Source organism: Sinohyriopsis cumingii, unplaced genomic scaffold, assembly GCF_028554795.1.
Source record: "Sinohyriopsis cumingii isolate HCF-2022 unplaced genomic scaffold, ASM2855479v2 utg000573l, whole genome shotgun sequence".
NCBI lineage: Eukaryota > Metazoa > Mollusca > Bivalvia > Unionida > Unionidae > Sinohyriopsis > Sinohyriopsis cumingii.
Window position 1 is genome coordinate 537,651 of NW_028315911.1, and position 24,399 is coordinate 562,049.

The following is a 24,399-nucleotide window of genomic DNA, read 5'->3' on the forward strand; positions in this document are numbered from 1 at the left end:
ACATTATTCAAGTCCCAGTTATTACAGTTTTCTTCAGTAAATAGAATGTCAAGTTTAAACATTATTCAAGTCCCAATTATTACAGTTTTCTTCAGTAAATAGAATGTCAAGTTTAAACATTATTCAAGTCCCAATTATTACAGTTTTCTTCAGTAAATAGAATGTCAAGTTTAAACATTATTCAAGTCCCAATTATTACAGTTTTCTTCAGTAAATAGAATGTCAAGTTTAAACATTATTCAAGTCCCAGTTATTACAGTTTTCTTCAGTAAATAGAATGTCAAATTTAAACATTATTCAAGTCCCAGTTATTACAGTTTTCTTCAGTAAATAGAATGTCAAGTTTAAACATTATTCAAGTCCCAGTTATTACAGTTTTCTTCAGTAAATAGAATGTCAAGTTTAAACATTATTCAAGTCCCAGTTATTACAGTTTTCTTCAGTAAATAGAATGTCAAGTTTAAACATTATTCAAGTCCCAGTTATTACAGTTTTCTTCAGTAAATAGAATGTCAAGTTTAAACATTATTCAAGTCCCAGTTATTACAGTTTTCTTCAGTAAATAGAATGTCAAGTTTAAACATTATTCAAGTCCCAGTTATTACAGTTTTCTTCAGTAAATAGAATGTCAAGTTTAAACATTATTCAAGTCCCAGTTATTACAGTTTTCTTCAGTAAATAGAATGTCAAGTTTAAACATTATTCAAGTCCCAATTATTACAGTTTTCTTCAGTAAATAGAATGTCAAGTTTAAACATTATTCAAGTCAGTTTATGAATATTTATAACCTTACAGCAATACAAAAATCAGAAAATAAACCACAACAAACAATAAACCACAACAATAACATTGTCAGCAATTACTTTCAGTCCTAAGAATAGTCACTCTAATGCTGTAGCATTTCCATTCCCACTAAAGAAACTTATACAAGTGAACACCTGGCATTACTGTACCCTATATACAAATGTTAATTACCATCATTAAATTAAAAGAAGGAATGGAGAATCATACCACACAGCTTATTTACCCTCAAAAATTATTTAAAAAAATGTTATATACTAAACAATGTTAAATGCATTTTTAGTTGAGAATAAAACTTGAGAAAATAAGGTGCAACTTGTATGGTACATGTAGCTTGCATATTTAGGTACCATTAGTTACAACAAAATAAGGCATTGATTATTTGACAATCAATTGTTGATGCTTACATAACATGCATTGTAGAATATGGTTTCTTTGAATTATGTTGGAGGGCTTTTCACGAGATAGTTATAATGATAATGATTAAGAGTTAATTAGTCACATTGGCTTTCTTGTTGGTTTACTTATGACTCACCTTTAGCTATTGTACAGTTTGGCCACAGCTAACAGAATATGAAAAGATGGCACAGTCCTGGGAGAAAAATAAGATGCATCACAGGGAGAAACAGTGTGTCTTTTGAGAATTTCATGCGCACTGGACCCAGAAGATTGGTCAATATTTAGTGAAAACAAGGCTTTAAAAATATCGTGAAAACCTCCCAATTTTAAATCACAATCTCCCTATTTTTTCATTCAATCTCCCTACTTGCTTTTGAAAAGTTGACGACAAGTATGAAATATATATATATATATATATATATATATATATATATATATATATATATATATATATATATACCAAGAAAACTGTCTATTAATAGTTCATTTCCTTTTGTGTCTGCCAGATCCCTTACACCTTCATTACATAAATCTGGCTAGTACATTCCCTGATATATGTAAATCACAATTAGTCATATGCATACATTTACTATTGCGACCATTAAGACAATTTAGCAGAATATGTGATGGATATATTTCCATTTTGCTATTAATAGGACAAATATTTCTTAATCTAATGCAGAAATGAATTTGTATATGGTCCACAATCTTTATAGGTAACACTCTTAGTGACATATTTGATAATTTTAGAGGGAACACTCTTAGTGACATATTTGATAATTTCAGAGGGAACACTCTTAGTGACATATTTGATAATTTCAGAGGGAACACTCTTAGTGACATATTTGATAATTTCAGAGGGAATACTCTTAGTGACATATTTGATAATTTCAGAGGGAACACTTAGTGACATATTTAATAATTTTATGCAAATGATTTACAAATTTTGTTTTCTTATCCTTATTCTCCCCCAGAATATGTTCTATAGTTACAAAAGTTACATTTACAAGTGGCCAGGTCCCATTTTCAATTCAGGTAGTTGTAGCAGCCAGTGTATGTTGATACACAGTCCAGATTAATTATTACAGTGATTATTTTATGGATATTTTACAATTATTGATCTTTCTTGGGGTGATTATGAAGTATTGTGAACCCATTACCCTTTTATTGGTCAGTGTGAAGTGAAGGTCAGTATAATGGGTTTGTTGGTTCACAATATAATACGTTTACTGGGTAAGAGTGGGTTTGCTGGTTCACAGTAAAATAAGTTTGTTGGTTCCCAGTATAATGGGTTTGTTGGTTGAAAATATAATTGATTCATTGGTTCACAATATACTGAGTTTATTCACAATTTAATGGGTTTATTGGTTCCTGATATAATGTGTTTACTGGTTCATAATATAATCACTTTGTTGGTTCACAGTATAACAAATTTGGTTTCCAGTATAATGGGTTTGTTGGTTACAATATAACAAGCTTATTCACAATATTTAGATTTGTTGCTTCACAGTATAACAAGTTTGTAGGTTCACATATAATGGGTTTATTTGTTCACAATATACTGTAGCATCATTGTTGGTTTCAGTTTTTGTGCTTTTGTAAAATGGAGACATTTTCGTGGTTACTTAAATTCATGGTTAATCCTGTCATTGTTTGCATATTTGTATTATTTAATTTCATGGATTAAACTCATCAAGTGCCCAAAATAATAAATACAAGAGAACAAAAGTATGCTAACAACAAACAGCAGTCACTTCAATGGTTAGAACATTACTGTTTGAGGACAAACCAACACCAGTTGAGATCAATCACATGTATTCCAGATTAAAGGAAGACAACTCAGCCAACTGCACTAAGCTAATTGGTTATTCAAGTACATGTGCATGAAATCTTCCATAAAACACTGTTCATAAAGTTTGCACAATCAATACTTTCAAACAACCATGGCTTTAATACAGTGACTAAAGAGTGGTAAAATTCAGCAAAGTTTGGAGATCATCATTCCATGTGGGAACCAAACACATGACCAGCTGCCACTTGCTAAATACAGTTTGTAAGCAATGTGAACATTTGATGTGTTCAGAGCCCATCAAAGTGTGAAGGTGCTAACTAAATTGAAAAACAATGGAATTCCACTTTTCTTTGAGCCTGTCTCATGTACAAACCTACTTCAACCACCAGACTTCACAATAAATAATGACTACAAAGAAAAATTACAAACCACAATTGGTATGCTAAACAGGGAAATGGAAGACATCACTGTTAAATGTCAGTGTACAATATTATTAAAATATGCTAAGTGGATAAATGTGGTTCACATGAAAATTTGTGAAAAGTTGGACCCAATTATCATGGCTTTTAGAAAGCTAGATTTGTTTAATTCAACAATTTCAAGATTATTTACCTCACAAATAAAATACCTATGTGTACCAGCAGACTTGATTGATTTAATATTTATACTGTGTTTTTGTCTGAAATTAGTGGATATACATAGAGTTTTATTAGTAATTGCTCTTCAGGCACTAGCTCTAGTTCTTGATAGACATGTTTTAATTGGGATTAAATATATATGGATAAAACAAGTAGTCATTTCATGAGGATTTAATTTTTCAGTAACAGTTGTACTTGAACAAAGAATCGATTGGAATAAGTATTTAATCTATCTTTCATATTCTAGTATCATTTATTATTCTTTCTTTCATTTTCAGTAATGCTATTGTTTAAATACCTTTTACTTTTTCTTGTTTCTCTCCATACTCATCTTACAAAATATTGATTTCAGGCAGTGAGTGAAATTACAGACACCAGATACAATATATATATGTGTGCATTAAAACAATATAAAATGCTTTATCATTCTTTTTTAAAGGGTTAAAATAAAACTGATGTAAAGTGAAATATTTTATTATCAAATTGCAGAAATGGCATTGATTTATTAAATAGCATGTTGGATCTCTAGGAATAAAACACAATAGGAAAATGGTGGGGTGAATCTTAATCATAAGTGGCTATTGTTTTGTTGGAGTTTTAAATTCATTTGCTTGGGGCACAGCAAAATCCATGGAAATTGGTACCTCATGAAAATGAGCGATACAAAAGTAATAGGATTATTGGTTCATAATATGATAGGTTTGTAAGTTCACATAAGAAAAGGTCTGTAATGTATTTATTAAATGATTCGATGCAAACCATTGAAATTAAACTTGTTTCAGAACAGTGAAAATACCATTTTTGCTTCACAAAGGCGTGAAAAAAGGTGGTGATGCAATATAATGAATTGTAACAAATCACAAGATGCCATGTCAGGACTGATGTAGCAGTGTTTTCCTTCTGCAGAGAAAGAATAAGGAGTTTGATGAAGATCTGTTGGCATTGACAGGTGAAGTGCTGGCCCAGAATTCAGACGTTTATACTCTGTGGAATATTCGCAAAGAAGCATTTCTGCACATGAAGGAAATCAAGTATGTTAATGTTAATTGCATATCATTCTAGTCATCAGCAGAGTAGGTTATTGTTAAAATTATCAGAGTAGTCATCAGATTTATCCTGGACAATCATACATGTTTAATTATTGGTTACAAGAAAAGAGAACTTGCTACTTTCACATACATCTTTTCTTCTCAAGATAATGTGCAGTGATTTCATTGCTAAATAGAGAATTTCTAAAAGTTATTTTTAGTAGAAATAAAGACCCTGATATCATTTACACAAATGTGAAAATATGCTACAGTAGTAGTTTGCTGTTACTATAAAACAAAACGCCATGGATGATAGAACATACCTCCTCCATGGATGATAGAACATACCTCCTCCATGGATGATAGAACATACCTCCTCCATTTCTTTCTTGTGTATTTAGTCACATGTAACCATGATCTGGAAGGTCAAGTCCTTGTTAAATGCCCAGTTCTGTAAATTTGCATATTTCAGTATGATGTAGTAATTTCGTTTTTACTACAGGACTAAAGAGGAAATGGAGAAGATATGTAATAATGAGCTCCATTTCCTGGAGTCATGTCTAAAAGGGAACCCTAAATCGTATGGAACCTGGCACCATCGCTGTTTTGTTCTGGACAACATGACAAATCCTGACTGGAAACGGGAACTGCAACTCTGCAACATCTTCCTAGAGTATGATGAAAGGAATTGTGAGTGAAAAAATGACTTGACAGATGTGTTGATTAAATGATTTTTGGTTTTAGGTGTTCTAGTCCTATCATGTCTATGCATATTATCCATTCTCTTTTACTGGAAATATTTTGTATTACTAATAATAGTAACAGACTGCATGGTCTTACTAAAATTAGTAAGAAAATATAGAATCATTGGCCTTTCAATGTGAAGTTTATGTTAAAGGAGGCAACTCCAATTTAGGTTAAGAATTAATAATGTTATCTTCCCTTAATATTAATGCAATGATGATAACACTTGAAACAATAATAGCAAATGCTTTTCAAAGGAAACCACCACTGTAATATCTCAAAAATTATTTTCAAATGTTAACCCTTTACCTCATAGAGTGTATGTTTTATAGACAGTTGATATACATGTACTAAAATTACACAGTTCAGTGCATTATAAGTAGAACACTTATTACCTATTTAACACCATACACATAGGCCTGCCTGTTGACTGTTATAGCAATGTAGTATATGTTATGTTCAACATCAATTTTAACCATTTTTACGTTTTTTGTACACATTTATTATGTTTAGAAATACTTAAGAGTAAAATCTGATCATTATAGCTTTATAATTAGTTTTCACGAAAGAATTTTTAATGTGGTTTAAAATTTTCAGTGAACTTGTTCACTGTCAAGCCAATGAAGCCATGTGACTAACTATTGCTGACATTTCTCGTACTCGAAATTTACCAGTTTTTTCTCTGTCTGCGTCACTAAATCATCTGCATTTGATAAATTATTAAAAAAACTCATTGTTGCTTACATCAATATCAGAAGCTTTACCTAAGTTATTGAAGCTCTCATAGTAGTGATTCTAATCGTACAAACTCCACTAAATGAAATCTGCAACCTCCACTTTGGAGAGTAGAGAATCGGACCCCATTACTTTAAATAGCAGATTAGTACTAGAGTTTAAATAGCTACCACATGATCTGATGTAATGGTCATTCAGGTCAATGAATGTAGTACCTAATAGGGGATTTTCCCCAAAGGTGGCACTATAAAAACCAGCTCTAAAGGGCTGAAGTTCACAGCTGTCATCCAAGGGCACTTCCATGAGAATGGTGAGAGGCATCCATACATGCGAATCAGGTAGAGGTGTCCAAGGTGCTTTCTTGAGAATCGGGCAAATGTATCCAAAGGCACTTACATGAGATAAATGGTTAATATAAATTCTCAAGTGTCGTATAATGTAAATAAAATTGAGAATAATTTATTAAAATCATTTAGAGCTGTCTGTTCATGAAGCAGAAAGAAACATGAGGTCCTTAGTGTTATGTTCCTTCATCTGCCCCCATGTCGTCACTTCATCCCTCCAAGCCATCAATATTTTCAGTGCTTTGATTTGTATCAGACATTGTTTACATCACTGGAACTATATCATAACTTAGAGATATGGGAACTCTTCCTTTATTTAAGTCTCATTCCAGGAAGGATCGAAAGAGAGATCATAAATGTTATTGATCCAGTACAATGACATTATTATTTGTAAGTTTGTTGCTGGTTAAAATCACAAGTTTAAAGGTCACTGGCCATAATCTAACATTTTTCTTTTTACATCAGATTTGCATTACATTATTAAAAGTAGTTATACTCACACAAAAAGAGTAAAAAAATTATCAAGTGTAAAGAAGAAATAATAATTTAATTACTATAAATAAAAGTATACAGTGCTGTTACTTCCCCTTAGCTACAATTTCCCACCTATAGAGGACTTCAACTAGAAATGACTTATGTTTATCCTCACAAGACGAAGTTGTGGAAAAATAAAACTATAAACTATGGATAGGGAACATATAGATAAAACTACTGAAAACTAATTTGCTGTTCAGCTTTATATCTATGTGCATGCACAACGCACTAGATTGTGCCACTTTCAAAACTTTTCCATTGTTTCAATTTATTTTCAAACTTCCTATTAATATAGGTTAAAAGGAATCAATGCTGGCTTCCCTATTTAAGCTGACTTTGAAGAAAAAAAGGAAATAGACACACTTAAAAGAATCCAAAGGAACCAAAGTTGGCTTCCTTATGTCGGCTGACTTCATAAAAAAATAAATTGGCAAACTTAAAAGAATCTAAAGTCAGTTTCCAGGGTTGGCTTGCTTTGTGATAAAATAACCTTTGTATTTGATATCCTGTAGGTAAGTTTAAGCAATGAGTATATTGCTCACTTCCAGTTGTGTTTATTCAACACCTGCACTTCTATTTGTTTGCCATATGTAATCATATTTGATGTTTATAGGGTAAATAGTATACACAGCAGTAACTTGCTTTAATAATACTTTTATATCCCATGCTAGCAAAAACATTATCATTTGTGCTCACAGTGAATGTATTTTAAAATAATTATTTTTATTTGCAAGATACCATCTTATAGTCAACCTGGATACAATACAATCTTGGTCATTTTGCACCTTATATCATGCGTGAATGGCAGGTGCCTTCAAGCAGTCAGGTGATATTTCCATCTCATTTGCGATTTTGTTATCTGACATAAGCAATACACACTACAATAAGGATCTATTACATATATGGAGTTTGTGGATATATTTTTTTTCTTCATTAAATTTCGCATGATGAAAAAAGAAGGAATAAATGATAACAATTCCAGGTTAGTTTCTTTCATTTTATTTTCAAATAAGTATTTTGTTTTATCTATTTTATTGTACTGTGCATTGGGGAGGGGGGCACAAATTTAACACAAAATTTATTTTGTTTCTTTGGTCTTGGGACATATACCTTGATGAAAAAAAGTTTCACCATAAGTTCTGGGACAGGACAAAACATAATTATTGTATCATTTTCCCGATATATATGGTAAATAAGGTGTGTGTTTGTGTGTGTATGTGTATATATTTGACATTTTCAAGAAATTAATTTTGCAGAAATTCATTTCAATTTTTCGTAAACACGAATAATAGAACTTTGTATCTAATGCTGACCTAGCTTCTGGCCTTGATTCATGAGTGAAACTTCTTTTAATTTTTAAACAAAAATTGTTTCTTAGAGTAGATTTATAGAGTGAAATCGAGGCTGTGTTTGAAGTACATGACAAAAACATGTAGCAATTAATGCAAAACTCTGGTTTTACCAGAAGGTTGACCTTCATCTATTTTGTGCAGTAGCCAGATTTAATATTGATGTTATGAAAATAATTTTATTCTTGCCTTAACCCTAGTGACGTTCAGGTGTTTTTTTTGTTGTGACCAGTTTGAGTTTAATTTTTAATTTGTCTTCAAATTATTTGGGTTCTAAGAGATTATTTTTCCCTGGAAATACTTGTGCTCTAAATTAATTCTTGGACAAAGACAGTTATCGAAATTTACAGAATTCAAACACCGGAATATTATTTTCTGTAATTCAACAAAGAACTGTTGACACATCAGTACTACACTGACCACAGCATACCTCATCACCTTCCATTTTGGATTTCATTAGGATTCGAACTCAATTTCATTAGAACATTATATTACTAGGACTTTTAATCTTGCAGGTGTTTTTATGACTATAATAATAGCACACATTTTGTGCAATATAGGTGGCCAGTGACTTTTAAAGACCGTATGAAAACAATGAACATGTGAAGAAAATAGGATCTCCCTCAAATATCCCCACCACATCAGAGACATATCCACACTTTTAGCTACCAATAAAAATTTCATTTTTTTTCAAAACCATAAAAAATTATACATGTAAATGAATTAATTTTACACTTGAAACTCCAAAATAAGAATTAGACACCAACCCAGTGTTGTAACATTTTGTAGTAAAAAGAGGGAACACTCATTTCTCTTTGAATGTGAACTTTCATAATTAAAACTGAAGAAAGTAAGTTTTGAATAAATGCAACATAAAATGAGTTCTGTACTGTGGTCAGAGACTCTTTTTGGTGCTTTATGGGACATGACAGCATTTTTAACTATCAATTTTATGCTATGAAGTCATGAATTTAAATTGCTCCTGTTATTGGACTAAATACTTTGATGTTATGAGATAAACCTCCTTTTAATACTCAAATATATAGCCATGATTAAGACATTATCTAGTATCTGGTCTTTCTTTTTTAAGGATGAAATAAAATTTAGTGTTCGATTATTATTTGCACAGAATCATCCATGATACTAAACATACATACTTCGCTTTTCCATTGATTCTGTATATTTCTGCCAATTATTTTCAGTCCACTGTTGGGATTACAGAAGACTTGTGGTGAAGCAGTCAAAGGTTCCCATTGAAGAGGAGTTAGAGTTCACCACCAACAAAATTCATAATAATTTCTCTAACTTCTCATCCTGGCATTACAGAAGTAAGCTGTTGCCCCTCATTTATCCAGACACCTCAAACCCAGTGGGTGTCAAGGAAGAAATCCTTCTAAAAGGTATGGTTTCTTGACTCAGTTTTTAATAATTCTGTTAATTTAATGCAGCACAAAATATGCATCAATTTGACAGTTCCATGAAATAGAAGACACTACATTCCTCCTAAGTATTTTCTAAGATTCTGATATTTCATCAACCATCCAAATCCCCAAAATCCGTATGGGTTATTCCAGAGGTAAAGAGTGAGGTGTAGTATGTTGGAAGGCACCCACTTTAATTATATAAATAGTAGTCCATACTGTTCTGCATGTTTGATGTCAACCAGTCGAAATTAACATTGGATGGGTGGTGGGTTTTTTTGGTCAAATGTATGCCATGTTGATGATATAAGTTCAGTCCAACTACAAACAACAGTGACTCTGATCTTTTGTTGTATAATGTGCAAGCAGATCAGGTCTTTGTTGTTTGTTTGACTGATTTCTCCTTGCAAACTGCATATATTCAGATCTGTTGGAACATTATGCTATGGTAGATCTGGGTCAGTGCAGTTTGACTTATAAGCAAGTTAATACAGTACTTAATCTCTACAGGACATGGCACTTGTTGTAGCAGAAAGTCTGGCTGCTTTAATGTCTGTGTAGCATTTTGTTAGACATTAGAGGGATACATTTACAGAACTTGAATATGTACACTTAAAAACTATATTTTGAAGCAATCGTAGTATAAGCATATGTGACTGGAGTTTGATTTATTTGAGCAAAAAATACAACTGGTAAATGTTAATGCATTTTCAATAAATTTTACATTGTGATTTGCAAGTTGTGGAATGTCAGTTTTTTGTTGCCTGAGTTTAAGGAATATTTCCTGAGTGTTTTATGATCGTATGTTTTCTCATTGTTACATTTCTTCTTCAGAGTTTGAAGCAGTACAGAATGCATTCTTTACTGACCCTGATGACCAGAGTGCATGGTTCTATCACAGATGGCTTTTGGGAAGAGGTTAGTACTGTTGTTATTTTCTTATGAATGAAATGAAACTTAGTTTAATTAATCTGCATTTTGTGCAAATGTATTGCTGGATATAAGTGTAAATGTGCCTTCATTGAAGATAATTTGTCTAAAATATCTTAATCATTTGCCATGGGTACTGTATACTTGTTTAAAAGTTGTGCTTGCAGATCAGGGTCTTTGTTTGTTCTACTTATTACTCCTAATAAACTGCATTGACCCATATCTGCTGGTGCATGATGTGATGGCAGGTTGGGTATATGCAGTTTGTAGGTGGACCAAACTTATAATAGGTATATATGGTAAATGATTCATTCTTTAATCACTGTTTCATACAAGTGGTCTCTGTCTTGTAATGCATTTTCAGTTGAGTTTCAGATTTGCTGTTAGTTTGATGAAGGACAGGTGCTCATGTATCAAAATCCTTTTGTTCTAACATTTGCTTTTTTAAATTGGAATTCAATAACATTTGCTTTTTTAAATTGGAATTCAATAACATTTGCTTTTTTTAAATTGGAATTCAATCAGCTTTTATTTGAAGGTTTATCTTAACAAAACCTTGGATGAGTTTGATAATGATTAATTTCATTTGAGAGAGTCATAGCCATTCTTTTTTATTTATCCTAGTAGTCTCTCCAACAAGTTGTATAGTTTGCAGTTGATGCTAATATTTGATAGAGTTGTGGGCCTTATTAAACTTGTCAGCATAATTTTGTTGTTTTCACAATAGTTTTCAATCTGTTTCACAAAACACCTTCAAATTTTGAACACAAGCTTATATAATCTTTTACCACATTAGGATTTTGAGCACTGATACTCACAAATGAGGTTGCTGCAACCAATCTCTGTCTCTTCAGATTTGAATGTAAGGCTTCAATTCAAGGGTCTCTATGACAGTTTTAGATTTTAAATGCAAATATGCATATTTGATGCTTTTTGTGCAATTTCATTAGCTAAGCTTATTTGCAAGATAAAAACTAATTAAAAATTGGATCATATCTCTCTCAAGATTAAGGGTATTTCTTTAATTTTCTGTATCTCAGATTAGTCCCTTTTACAACTCTGTATTTGCTTCATTGTTGCTCTTGCTTCCTTTGTAACTGTTAAAAAATGCAGGAGACATAGTATTTGCATTTCTAACTGTACATCCAACCATCCTTTTATTCTTCCATCCATCTTTTCAACTCTGTAAGTTTAAAGTCATTTGAGAAGAGGAGAAGAAATGGTATACTTATACATCATCATAAGTGTGTCACATCTCACATCAGGTCACATCTCACATCAGGTCATGAGCACATATTTTAAGTTTTCTGCCACTTTTTTTCTTATTGCTTTAAAACTTTAAAGCCATTTGAGAACAAAACTGGGCACATTTAAATAGCATCATTAAAAAGTAGGTTGTGTATCACTCATTTTGGGGGTGTCCTATTTTAAAGCCATTTTAAGTAATTGTTGAAACTTTGTATATTTATACATTATTATTAGAGGGTGTGAGGTGTAGGATATTTGGTGTTCCTGCTTTTAAGTTTGCCATTCCATTCTGCTTGACAGTGATTTGAGATTAAGGAATGAATCTTGGAGGGTGTGTAATTTTTTATCAGTCACAAAGGTGAAGCTAGGGTTAGTCCATTATTTAACTCATGATCAGTTTGTGATAAATGAATGAACTTCGCATTTTTATATATCATCTATATTGAGTATGTCACACACCACAATGGGTGGTCCTTTTTATCATCTATATAGAGTCTGTCACACACCACAATGGGTGGTCCTTTTTATCATTTATATAGAGTCTGTCACACACCACAATGGGTGGTCCTTTTTATCATCTATATAGAGTCTGTCACACACCACAAAGGGTGGTCCTTTTTATCATCTATATAGAGTATGTCACACACCATAATGGGTGGTCCTTTTTATCATCTGTATAGAGTATGTCACACACCACAATGGGTGGTCCTTTTTCAAGCTCAAGGTCACATGTTTTAAGTTAAGTATAAATGCCACAAAAACATATTCCTACTGTACATGATATGTATGTGATCTGCCTCAACCTAGCTCTTGATCATTTCTTTAATGAACTTTGAAGATACAATCAGAAGGAGGAACAGTACTTCTGAACCGTTTGTGATTAAGTGATAAGAACAGCATCATTATAAAGTATTTTCCTATCATCACAGGGATTCCTATCTTTTGTTTCAGGTTTATATGTCAGTATTTTCCTGCTGTATAAAGTACAAGCTGCTGAAGATAAATGACTGAAACTTGGTATAGTGCATATGAAACCACATCACTAAAATGTGGTGAAACTTAGATGCCTTTTTTTATGGATTGCCAGTAAGCAACATTCACATGTGCTATTTTGTTCAGGCTCTGCCTCCACGTTATTAATGGTAACATATTGTGTGTGTGATACTGAAGATACAGCCAAAATAGCTACTAAGGTCAACTCAGGTCATTGTCTCTAGTATGGAAGAATTTATATACAAGAGTGGAATTTTCCATTATTGAAATTTTGGGCAGATTGCATATATTATCACAAGACATGTGGTACCTCATAGTTTGATTATGTTAGAAGAAAAGTGATGGAAACAGAAACATTATCTGAGCAAACATCAGTCATTTTGGATTTTTATATCTGTGACATGGAAAACATGAACCAAATTGAAATATGCAAAATTCTTCCAGCTGTCTATGCTTATCTGACTGGATTCTTCATAGACCTGATGATAACATTCTACGGTCCTCCCTGGTATCCCATGATCAGTCCCTAACCCTCCACCTTTATCTGCTACTAAGAGAAACCTCCGTATGATAAATAGAACCAAACTAATGCACAACATCCAAGCTAACCTAACAACTTGCTTACCTCCTACCGCAGAACAACTTGATAACTGCCTGCGTTCATTGCTTGACAAACATGCCCAAGCTGCCAAGTGCAGAGTATCAGTTCAGAAGTGTTCTCCATGGTATAACAGTGTTAGGGACCAGCTTTGCACTGCTAAAAGAGACTGCCGTAAAGCTGAAAGGCTCTGGCTTTCCACCAGACTCACTATTCATAAGCATATTTATGAAGTCGCTAAGAAGAATGTCACAGATATAGTCCATGCAGCGAAATCAGCCCACTACACCAGTGGCGTCGCGCGGGGGGGTGCGGACCGCACCGGGTGACACCATCTCAGAGGGGTGACACCAAAATGAAAAATTGCAAATTTTACAGAGCACACACTGCTCGGTCTAGTCGGATTTCATAAGCGGATAACCGATCATGGTTAAATACATAACTAGCAGGCACAGCAGTGGCGTCGCTAGGGGGATACGGACTGCACCGGGTGACGCCATCAGAGGGAGTGACACCAAAATGACATTACTAAGGATTCTGTATGGTCTTTTACAGAAGGAGGACCATGGGGGTGACACCATGAGCTACCGCACTGGGTGACACCAACCCGAGTGACGCCACTGCACTACACTACTAAGATCATGGAAAGTTCCAGCTGCAAAGAGCTCTTTGAGATTACTAACAAGCTAATGTTAAGGAACAAATCTACACCACTTCCAACTATTTTCTCTCCAGTCGACCTTCCGGACATGTTTGCAGATTTCTTCCGTGACAAAGTACAAACCATTAGAGATAAGCTTGACACCACAATTTCAATTGACTCGTCGTCACCATACAGTTGGGATACATAATTTGAGCGGCAACCATTAGCAGCATTTGAGCCTGTCTCTATGGATTTTGTACGTACAATCGTGATGAAGAGTGCACCAAAGTCATGTGAACTTGATCCAATTCCAACATCACTGCTGCTTGAGTGCTTAGATCCAGTATTGCCTTCACTAACTGATGTTATTAATACCTCTCTCTCATCCGGGGAATTCCCATCATTTTTCAAAACTGTCATTGTAAAGCCTCTGCTGAAGAAACCAACACTAGACCATAACAATTTAAAGAACTACCGCCCAGTTTCTAATCTCCCATTCATATCAAAAATCTTAGAAAAGGTTGTTCTATCCCAGCTTGTATCTCATCTAAATTCAAACAGTCTTTTTAGCAATATACAATCTGCATATCGCCCTTGCCACAGTACTGAAACTTCTCTTCTAAAAGTAGTTAATGACATTCTGTCTGCGTTGGATAGCAGAAAGATTACAGTCCTCACCCTCGATTTGTCTGCAGCATTTGACACAATAGACCATGATATATTACTTCACCGTCTCCAGCATGTATTTGGCATTCATGATACAGCCTTACTGTGGTTCAAGTCCTACTTGGTCAACAGGACACAAATTGTATCTGCAAATGGAATACACTCCAGCCCAGTTGATCTATGTTGTGGTGTTCCACAGGGGTCTGTTCTTGGACCTGATCTCTTCATTCTGTACACTCAGTCGCTCTCAAGTGTCATAGATCATCATCCAGTGTCTCAACAGTTGTACGCTGAAGACACCCAAATATACAAATCTAGCCACCCAACTGAAGTTGATGCTACCATCCAAGGTGTAGAGAGGTGCATTTCTGATGTGAAATCATGGATGACATGTAACAAGCTGCAGATGAATGATGATAAAACTGAGGCCATTCTGATCACAACACAAAGTCTTTCTCATTCACATCCTTTACCTCAAACAATAAATATCAGCAACACCAACATTAAATTCACACAATCAGTACGAAACCTAGGTGTTACTCTGGACAGTACTCTCACATTGCACCAACATGTCATGAACATATGCAAGGCTGCATATCTTGAGATGAGACGCATCAGCTCAATTCGCAAATATCTTTCAGTTGATGCCATAAAACACTTGTGTGTTCATTAGTACTTTCAAGACTGGACTATTGTAACTCAATTCTGTCTGGTTCATCTCAATATCTGCTCCAGAAACTTCAGAAAGTTCAAAACACAGCTGCTCAGATCATACTTAGAGTACCACGATCAGAGCACACCTCCCCACTGCTCTGTACCCTACACTGGCTATCCGTTCGATCCAGAATCAAACCCAAAATTTGTTCTCTGTGCTACATTTCACTGTCGGACTCTAGTCCAACATACCTATCCGACGTCACCCATGTGTACACACCAGCAAGATACTTACACTCCTCTTCTGACAATCGTATACTCATTAATCTCACTATGAAAACAAAGTCATATGGACAGAGTTCTTTTGCATACCAGGGCCCAGCAACGTGGAATGAATTGCCCACTGAACTTAGACACAAAGACACAGTGATCACATTCAAGAGGGCTCTCAAAACTCACTTATTTCGACTGCAAGAACAAACTTAAAGACCTAATAATGTTTCCTACCTTAAATATTCTCGGCATGTTTTTTTTAATGTTTTCTAATTTCATGGTGTTTGTTTTTGTAATCATATCATTATATGTTTTTTATCTTATAGGTGTTGTCTAATGTTGTAAAGCGCTTAGAGCTTCTAAAGATTAGGCGCTATACAAAGTCCTCAATATTATTATTATTATTATTATTATTATTATCTAGTTGATTTTTTTTCAGGCTCAAAGAAGATGGTCATAAGCTGTTTGTATGTTTCAAGGCCCCAGAACAGAGTGATTGTTACAACAAGTCAGCCAGTCTTGGTAAGTAGTTAGAGCTGTTCCATTTAAACTTACTTGGTACCCTGGGAAGGCAGTTTAAAAAAAAATATATGCCAGGGTACTTTGATTTCAAAGAGTTCAGATTACAATTATAAAAAAAATTCTAAATTGCATCTATAGGTGAGTAGCCCACTTTAAAATTGTCTTCCCTTGGTCCCATGTATGTTTTAATGGAACAGACCTTATTCTGGTTTAATTCTATGGGTGAGATTTTGTAAAGCAAGGTAAAGAGTCACAGCTTCCCTGTCAGGGTCAGATATTTGAAATGTGCTGACATAGATGCTAGAAATATGTGACAATCATGTCCAGTCAAACTAATGGCCAATACATACACTTGCATCATACATTTAAATGAGTTTTCTTACAGCATATTGCAAGCATTAGGGATGTTGAGATTACACAGCTTTTCACTCTGTTCAGCACTCTTACCAGGACTTTGAAATTGGAGTGCGGGACTCCTTTCTGGAAATAAGTTATTGTCCAAACCAACCAAAAATAGTAGTCCCATTAATGAGACTTATTTTTTCCCTTGCAGTATTTCATGGCATTATAAATGTGGCACCAATGTAAATGTCATCAGATTGCTTATTCATTGTGATGTGTTCTGTTATAAAATAATGAAAATCTTAGGCATTGTGGTTTTGCAAATTGAGTTTTATGTTTACGCATCCATCAATCAAGTAAAATGGATTCTCCTTCGAATATATCACAATACGTTGGAATGTTGGCATGAATCCAACCCAACTAAAAGACAAAAATTATCCTTTTCTGTTTATTTCAATAGACAAAAGGCATTACCTCTTGCCCATTGTTTCCACTTGGCACCATTGTTGTTGTTGTAGGGTTTAACGCCATTTTTCAGCACGCGATAGGCTATACATAGCAGCCAGTATTAATGGTGGAGGAAGAACCTGGGAAATCCCCGGAAAGAGCCACCAACCCTCGAGAAGCTACTGGCAAGCTTTCTCACATATACACATTGGCCAGATCCGAGACTCGAACCCACACAGACATAGGTGAGATGGCAGTGATCTGTAATGGAGAGTGCTTTAGACCACTCGGCCACTCTGGGCTCCCCTTGGCACCATCATATGTCGTTAGTTTTTAACTTTGCTGCTGTACTGGATAACAGAATCAAAGCTATTTTTGTGTTCTGATTGATTCCTCCAACATTCCTTTTGGATTTACTGTGTGGATAATCATTCTGCTGCAGGTTGTATACTTTTCTTTTACAGTTTCTTCCTAATTTTATTTTCTAACCTTTAGGGACTTTGTCTTATTAAGACCACATCACACCATGCTATCATTAGCCTCTACAAAGTCTTTACAAGTTAATGTGACTTTGACTTTTTATCATTTGCTCTGTTTGTAACAGAGTTGGTTTAGTGAGCTTTTAACATGCTGCATTGCTAATTTATGGTTTGCTTTTCTTGTGTAGTTTCATTAGAATGGTCAACTAAATAGTTGAAATGCATAAGTTCAAAGCATCGTCTATGAGTTTTGAATGTAATACTGACTGTTTTGATTCCTTTGTTGGTAATGGGGTATATATTAACAAGATAGTAACTTGATGAATTACTTATGTATGCTTTGCTTTCTCTTATTGTGTTGTTTCAACAGAATGTCATTTAAATACTATTTAAGCAACTTCAGAGTATGGAAGTCTACCATGACTCTTGGTTTGTTTATACTAAGTATACATCATCTGTGATATGCATCATCTGTGATATTATGCAGCATCTGTGATATACATCATCTGTGATATGCAGCATCTGTGATATACATCATCTGTGATATACATCATCTGTGATATGCAGCATCTGTAATACATGGATCATCTTCCATACTGCCTGTTTCCAGGCCAACCATTTGCCAGGCAAAGCAGCTGGTAGTCTCAGTAGAGCTGGATTTCATATGTTCACTGCTTGTCCACAAGGGAGAGCTAGTGACATTTTCATAGGGATGGAATTAAGTTTTAAAACCACCTGATATGTCTTCTACAGAGCTGCTGATAGACCCACTTGGGCCTTGATGCACAGTGAGTGCACTGGAACTCCTGCAAATCCACCATCCTTCAGGACTTCAGATCTTACTCAGGTCTGACCATGGAATGGACCGAAGTTTAGCCTTTAAGCCACTTTCGAGGACATTAATAGGGTGCTGGCTACTTGAATTTTTTTCCCCAGATACCTGCTAATACTATATATAACACAGAGCTGCAATTTCTTAGATCTTTGCCCAAGATCTTTTGTTTCTAGTAATTTACTTCATTATTGTATGCAGATGAATTGGTGTGATAACTAATGCATTGATAATTGTTTCATTGTATCTGTAGATTTATTCATTTTCGAAGATGAATTGATTTATTTAATATAATGTATACCTTAAATTTCACACTTTATAAAACTTTGAATAATTGAATAATTCTTCTATTTTTCCAACTTAAATTAATTTCTTTCCCCGCAGATTCGTTTATTTTCAGAAGTATCAATTTTCATAATTAAGCAGAAGATTATATTTTCATTGGTACTTAAATTATTGGATTGGGGATGGGGTCCTGTTGTTTCCACAGAAGGAGTCCTGTTATTTCCGCAGAAGGGATCATATTGTGTCCACAGGGGTCCTGTTTCTATTGTTTGTGTGAAGGACTTATCGTTTGTTGGCATTTTACAAATTAGTACTTCTTGAAATTTCATTTTTTTCTCAAGATGAAAACTGTGAAAATCAATTAGTTCAGATTTTTACTTCACAGCTGAAAAATAAGGGAATTATATTTATAGCTTACCTGCCTCAAATGAGAACTTTTGTCATGGCCCTGTTGCAGTGTGTCCATTTTTCATTTGTCAACATTTGCTACTTTCAGTTTCTTCAGAACAGCAAAGCCAATTTGAATGAAGCTTAGCAGAAATGCTCCTTTGTCACAATTGCGTCTAGAATGGCTTCCATATGAATCTTGTGGCTTCCTAGGGAACCTGGTGCTAAGCATATTTTCCACTTCTTTTCAGAAACAGTTTAGCCAGATTAAATCAAATTTGGCAGAAGTGTTCCTTAGAACATAATATATCATAATTATCTCTGATGGCATCCCAGCAAACAATTTGGCTTCAGTTGCAACTTGTTGGAAAAGCTAAGTTTGACTTTTTCTCTAGATCAACTGAACCAGTTTGGATCATGCTTCACAGAAATGTGTTTTAGGACAACATGTATAAAGATTTTGTCTTGTTTGACTTTCTTAGCAAGAATGTAGCTTCAGAATCAACCATGAGGAGATCCTATAATTATTTTACTTGTCCAGTTAAGCAGATTTCAGTTAGACTTGGTATAAATATTCTGGATATCAACTGTTAAAATTATGTCCAGGATGGTTTCACTATTAAAGGTGTGGCTTCCATACATTCAGGTGGATAATGTATTATTGATTTCTCCAGAATGACTGGGCCAGTTGTAGTTACCTTTGGTGGAAATGTTTCTTAGTATAACTTTTGTCAACATTCTGTCCAGGGTGGCTCTCATAGCAACCATGTATAAAACCTGTTCTCAACTTTAGAAGAGTGGTCAAACCTGTCTGAATAAAACTTGGCAGAAATGTTTTAGGCGGCATACCTAGTAAGCTTGAATTTCATTGCAGTGGAAAACCAACTTTTGATGACTTCTCCAGATCAGCTGAGCCAGTTAAAATCAAACTTGGCAGGATGTACTTTATTAAAATGTTATCAGTGGTAGCTTCCCCAGGAACAGTGTGACTTCCTTAACAACCATTTAAAAAACTTATTTTGGATTTATTCACAGAATACATTACTTATTTAAATTACTGCACTTCTCAGAAATGTTCCTTAGAAGGTCCTCCATCAGAATTGTTTTCAAGGTGGCTTCCCTAGCAGCATGATTTTCCATAGCAGCAGAGGAGAACCAATTCCTCAGTGACAATGATGTCCATGATGTCTTCTTTAGCACATGTTTGGTTTCCAAATCATTCATATGGAGAAGTGTTTTTACATTTTTACTGGAATAGTTGCATCGATAAAAATTGTGCCTAGGGTGGCTTCCATAGCAATCAGGTGGAAACCTATTCTCAGCTTGTTCTTAACTTATTCTCCAGAATGGCCAAGCCTGTCTAAATGAAGAATGTTTCTTAGGCTGTCCTGTATCAGAATTGTTTTCAAATTGGCATCCTTAACAACAGTGTGACTTCCATAGCAACAGATGAAAAACTAATTTTTAACTTCTTTATCAAAACAGCCAAACCAGTTTGAATCAAACAGGTAAGCCAGTTTGAATTGAACTTGGCAGAAATTTACATTAGGACATTTTCTATGAAAATTTTGTCCAAGGTAGCTTACATGGAAATGGTAAGATTTTCATAGCACCCAGGTAGTAAACCTTTGTTGTTGTTCAATTTAATGTAATTTTTTATCACATAATATGCAATGCATGGTGGCCAGTATGTTTGGTGGAGAAGAACCACTGACTCAAGCTTTCTTACATACCCACATTGGTCTGGCCAAGGCTCGAACCCACAGAGATGAGATATGTGAGTGATCTGTAAATACGAGTGCCTTAGACCACCCAGTGGGAAACCTATTTTTCACTTCTTTATGACTAAACAAACTTTATGCATCATATCAGGACCATTAAATAATCAGTGTAGGTTAAATTCAGGACAATTTGATACACAGTATAGTTTTTGCCACTGATGCCACTTTATACAATTAAAACTATGTGCATCTGTCTTGCAACTTTCCTTTCCTAGGATCTTCCTTAGTAAAGACAATTTATAGTTAGGTAAGTCATTCTAGCCCAACTTGGTCATCTTGTACATATCAAATTGTATAGAATGGATATCTTATATTTGGTCATCTTTTACGTATCAAATTGTATAGAATAGATATCTTATATTTGGTCATCTTGTACATATCAAATTGTATAGAATGGATATCTTATATTTAATGTGGCTGTGCCAGAAAATAGTCACAGCTGATATGAATAGGGTCTTCTGTACAATCAGTGTTCCACATTACAACTGAAATGGTCACATTTATGACTGAAAATTCAGAATTGGCAAGTATAAACTGTCAGCTGTCACCCTCTGGTGACTGTCAGAGTTATAACAATGCAGCTAGTAGAAACTGACAACTAATACATCAAGTATATATCACTTTTTATTCACAGTTTATATAGTTTAATTTGAAGCATAATTCCTTTCTAGTTGTAAGAATGCCAGTTCTTCCATTAAGTCACCATCATTATATATAACAAGTCAGATCTAGTCTCTTTAAAGTGACCAGTCTGACACATGACCAGTCTAACACATGACCAGTGCAGTCAACCTGAGTTAATGGTAAGTATCCAGAAAAATGTGAAAGTGGCAAGAAATATGGAAAATTTAATCATCAGTACAATTACTGTCAAACAACCATAAAATGCAGATATAGCTAAGACCTTTTTTACTGTGTATAATCGCATATAAGTCCAGTCCATCTTGAGGCTGTATAGACACAGATCTCTGATTGCATAATGCACCAATAGATATGGGTCAATGCAGTTTGTTAGGAGTAGAACAGACAACATAGACCCTGATGTAGTGCATTATGCAGTGGCAGAGTAGAGTCTACGTTGTTTTCAGTTGCACTGAATGAATATGTATGGTAATGTAAAAGAAAATGAATGTATGTTATAGTCTTTTATCAGTCAGTTGAAAACAGGCATTAGATAGATGGTTTAGAGAATGCCAGAGTGTGTATTTTAAAGCCAGCCATACGTTGTAGTGTTGACAATTCTGTCAGACCAGTGTAGGTTATGTATTAAAACAACATTGTGCTTTTTACAGTTACTCTTTAATTTGCTCCAACTAAATAACATTTTGTAATATCCTTTCATTAATTGCCCACTCAATTGATTTCTGTTTTGAACATCAAAGTAAACCAAAATTATTAGGTCTTGGTGACCTTAAATTTGAAATATCCATTAAAATTTTCAAGTAGATCACTTAGTGGCTGTGAAATTTTTATAGGTTAGGAGCACTGATAATCCACAATGCAGCCACCTATCAAATTATATACCTGAAATCCCTATATTTGCTAGTAGATCAAAAGGTTTTGACTGGCACAAACTCTGAGTAACCAGACGTTGGTCATAGGAACTGTCAAATACCAATATCATCTTGTCAGAATTTGTTTATCCTTCAAACAGCTAGGTAAACATCTTAAAAAAAGTTTTAAAAATTGTAAGGTGTAGTTTAAAGATTCTTTATTGTGTGACACAGTCAGAATATCGAGTTTGCCAACTTAGCTTAATTCAAATTCAACTAGGTCTAGTTCATTGTGCCTTTATTCGACAAGCTTGTTTGTTCATTTTGTTTTCCCAATTATGAAAACTATTTATAGCCACAAAACACAGGACAAAACAGGTCTTAAAGCTCATATTCTGAACTTACGAAATCCAATAATTGAGGGATTGCCTTGTTGTTTGTACTGTAGACATCACATCTTTCCCCCGCACCATGTGGCTTGTGCCATGATACATCAGCGCAAGATACCTGAAGAACAAAATATGTAAAGCCTAGACCCAAATTAAGAAGAAACGATACAGTTAACTTGTATTATTATTCTCCATTACTTATTTGGGGATCAGATGAAATAAAACTTCACCATCTGACTTTACTGTCAATTAGGTATTATGTATTATTTTCATCTGACTGTACTGTCAATTAGGTATTAGGTATTATTTTCATCTGATTGTACTGTCAATTAGGTATTAGGTATTATTTTCATCTGACTGTACTGTCAATTAGGTATTAGGTATTATTTTCATCTGACTGTACTGTCAATTAGGTATTAGGTATTATTTTCATCTGACTGTACTGTCAATTAGGTATTAGGTATTATTTTCATCTGACTGTACTGTCAATTAGGTATTAGGTATTATTTTCATCTGACTGTACTGTCAATTAGGTATTAGTTATTATTTTCATCTGACTGTATTGTCAATTAGGTATTAGGTATTATTGTCTGGGTAGTTATTCAGCTAGTTGTTAATTAGTAATTCATTTTTAACAACTAATATATAATACTGTTGTTTTGTGAAGTTCTATGTTTTTGTTTTCTGAAAGAAGTTTTTTTATTATAAATAATTACTTTGAGAAGCAACCAGTTAATCATGAGAGGATGATACTAACATTAAAGCAGCAGCAAATCTGGAACCAAAAATGACGGTAAGTTAATAATTAGATTTATCAATTTATCGTGTTTTCTTTTTTTTGTTAGAACTTGCTATATCTCTTCTGAATGTATATATCCACAATGTTCACTTTTAACTAAACATATGGCAAGAGAATTTCAAGATCTAAGTAGATAAGTAAATTTTCATCTATTGCCACTAAACTTACTCATGGAGTGCATCTTAGGGATGGTTATATATTTCATGTTGAATATTAGTCACTGTGACCTTCTTTCCAGGATTTATCCAAACTTGCTTTAAAAAGTGTGTCCACCTTTATATGGGCTACTAATTCTGTACTGTTATATATGTTGTCGTCAGTCTTGTTCTACTTGTGTGTCTTGGGATGATCATGTGGTGTGCATCCAGACAGGGTCATTGTGATATATTTTGTTGGGATGAGATGAGCATGTGTTGTGCATCATGTGTTGTGCATCCAAACAGGGTCATTGTGATATATTTTCCAGAAATTGAATAAAAGTTTATTATGATTGTGTTTGTCCTCAAATTCCAATACATTTCACCTATTAGCACCAAACTTAAGTTCAGGGTGCATCTTAGGATGGAGACATTTCACATATCAACAATGGATCAATGTGACCTCTTTAACGAACTTGGAACCTGTTGCCATCAAATGTATATCTAAGATTAAATTATGATTTTAAGCAGATATAACCCATTAAAATAGATATTTATCCTCACTGCAGATTGGATCAAATCACCAGATGGAAGTGTATTTGAAAGATGTTTCCATTGAGGGTAGCTGGTCCACTGTCGCTGGAAACAACAGTCCTTACTCTAGACTTTGGATATCCTTTATCTCACATGTTAATTTTCCATTCTGTACTCACTTA

The 24,399-nt window shown here is 34.2% G+C and overlaps 1 protein-coding gene across 1 annotated transcript in view; it reads left to right on the forward strand.

Annotated features, from left to right (window-relative positions):
• LOC149773780 (geranylgeranyl transferase type-2 subunit alpha-like) overlaps window positions 1-24,399 on the forward strand; it is a 64,511-nt gene that overhangs the window by 13,910 nt on the left and 26,202 nt on the right. Inside the window, exons 3-8 of the mRNA XM_089946022.1 lie at window positions 4,537-4,661; window positions 5,161-5,348; window positions 9,567-9,764; window positions 10,620-10,703; window positions 16,230-16,312; window positions 24,253-24,354. Of these exons, the coding sequence (XP_089802148.1) occupies window positions 4,537-4,661; window positions 5,161-5,348; window positions 9,567-9,764; window positions 10,620-10,703; window positions 16,230-16,312; window positions 24,253-24,354 (780 nt within the window). The remainder of the gene's footprint in view (window positions 1-4,536; window positions 4,662-5,160; window positions 5,349-9,566; window positions 9,765-10,619; window positions 10,704-16,229; window positions 16,313-24,252; window positions 24,355-24,399) is intronic.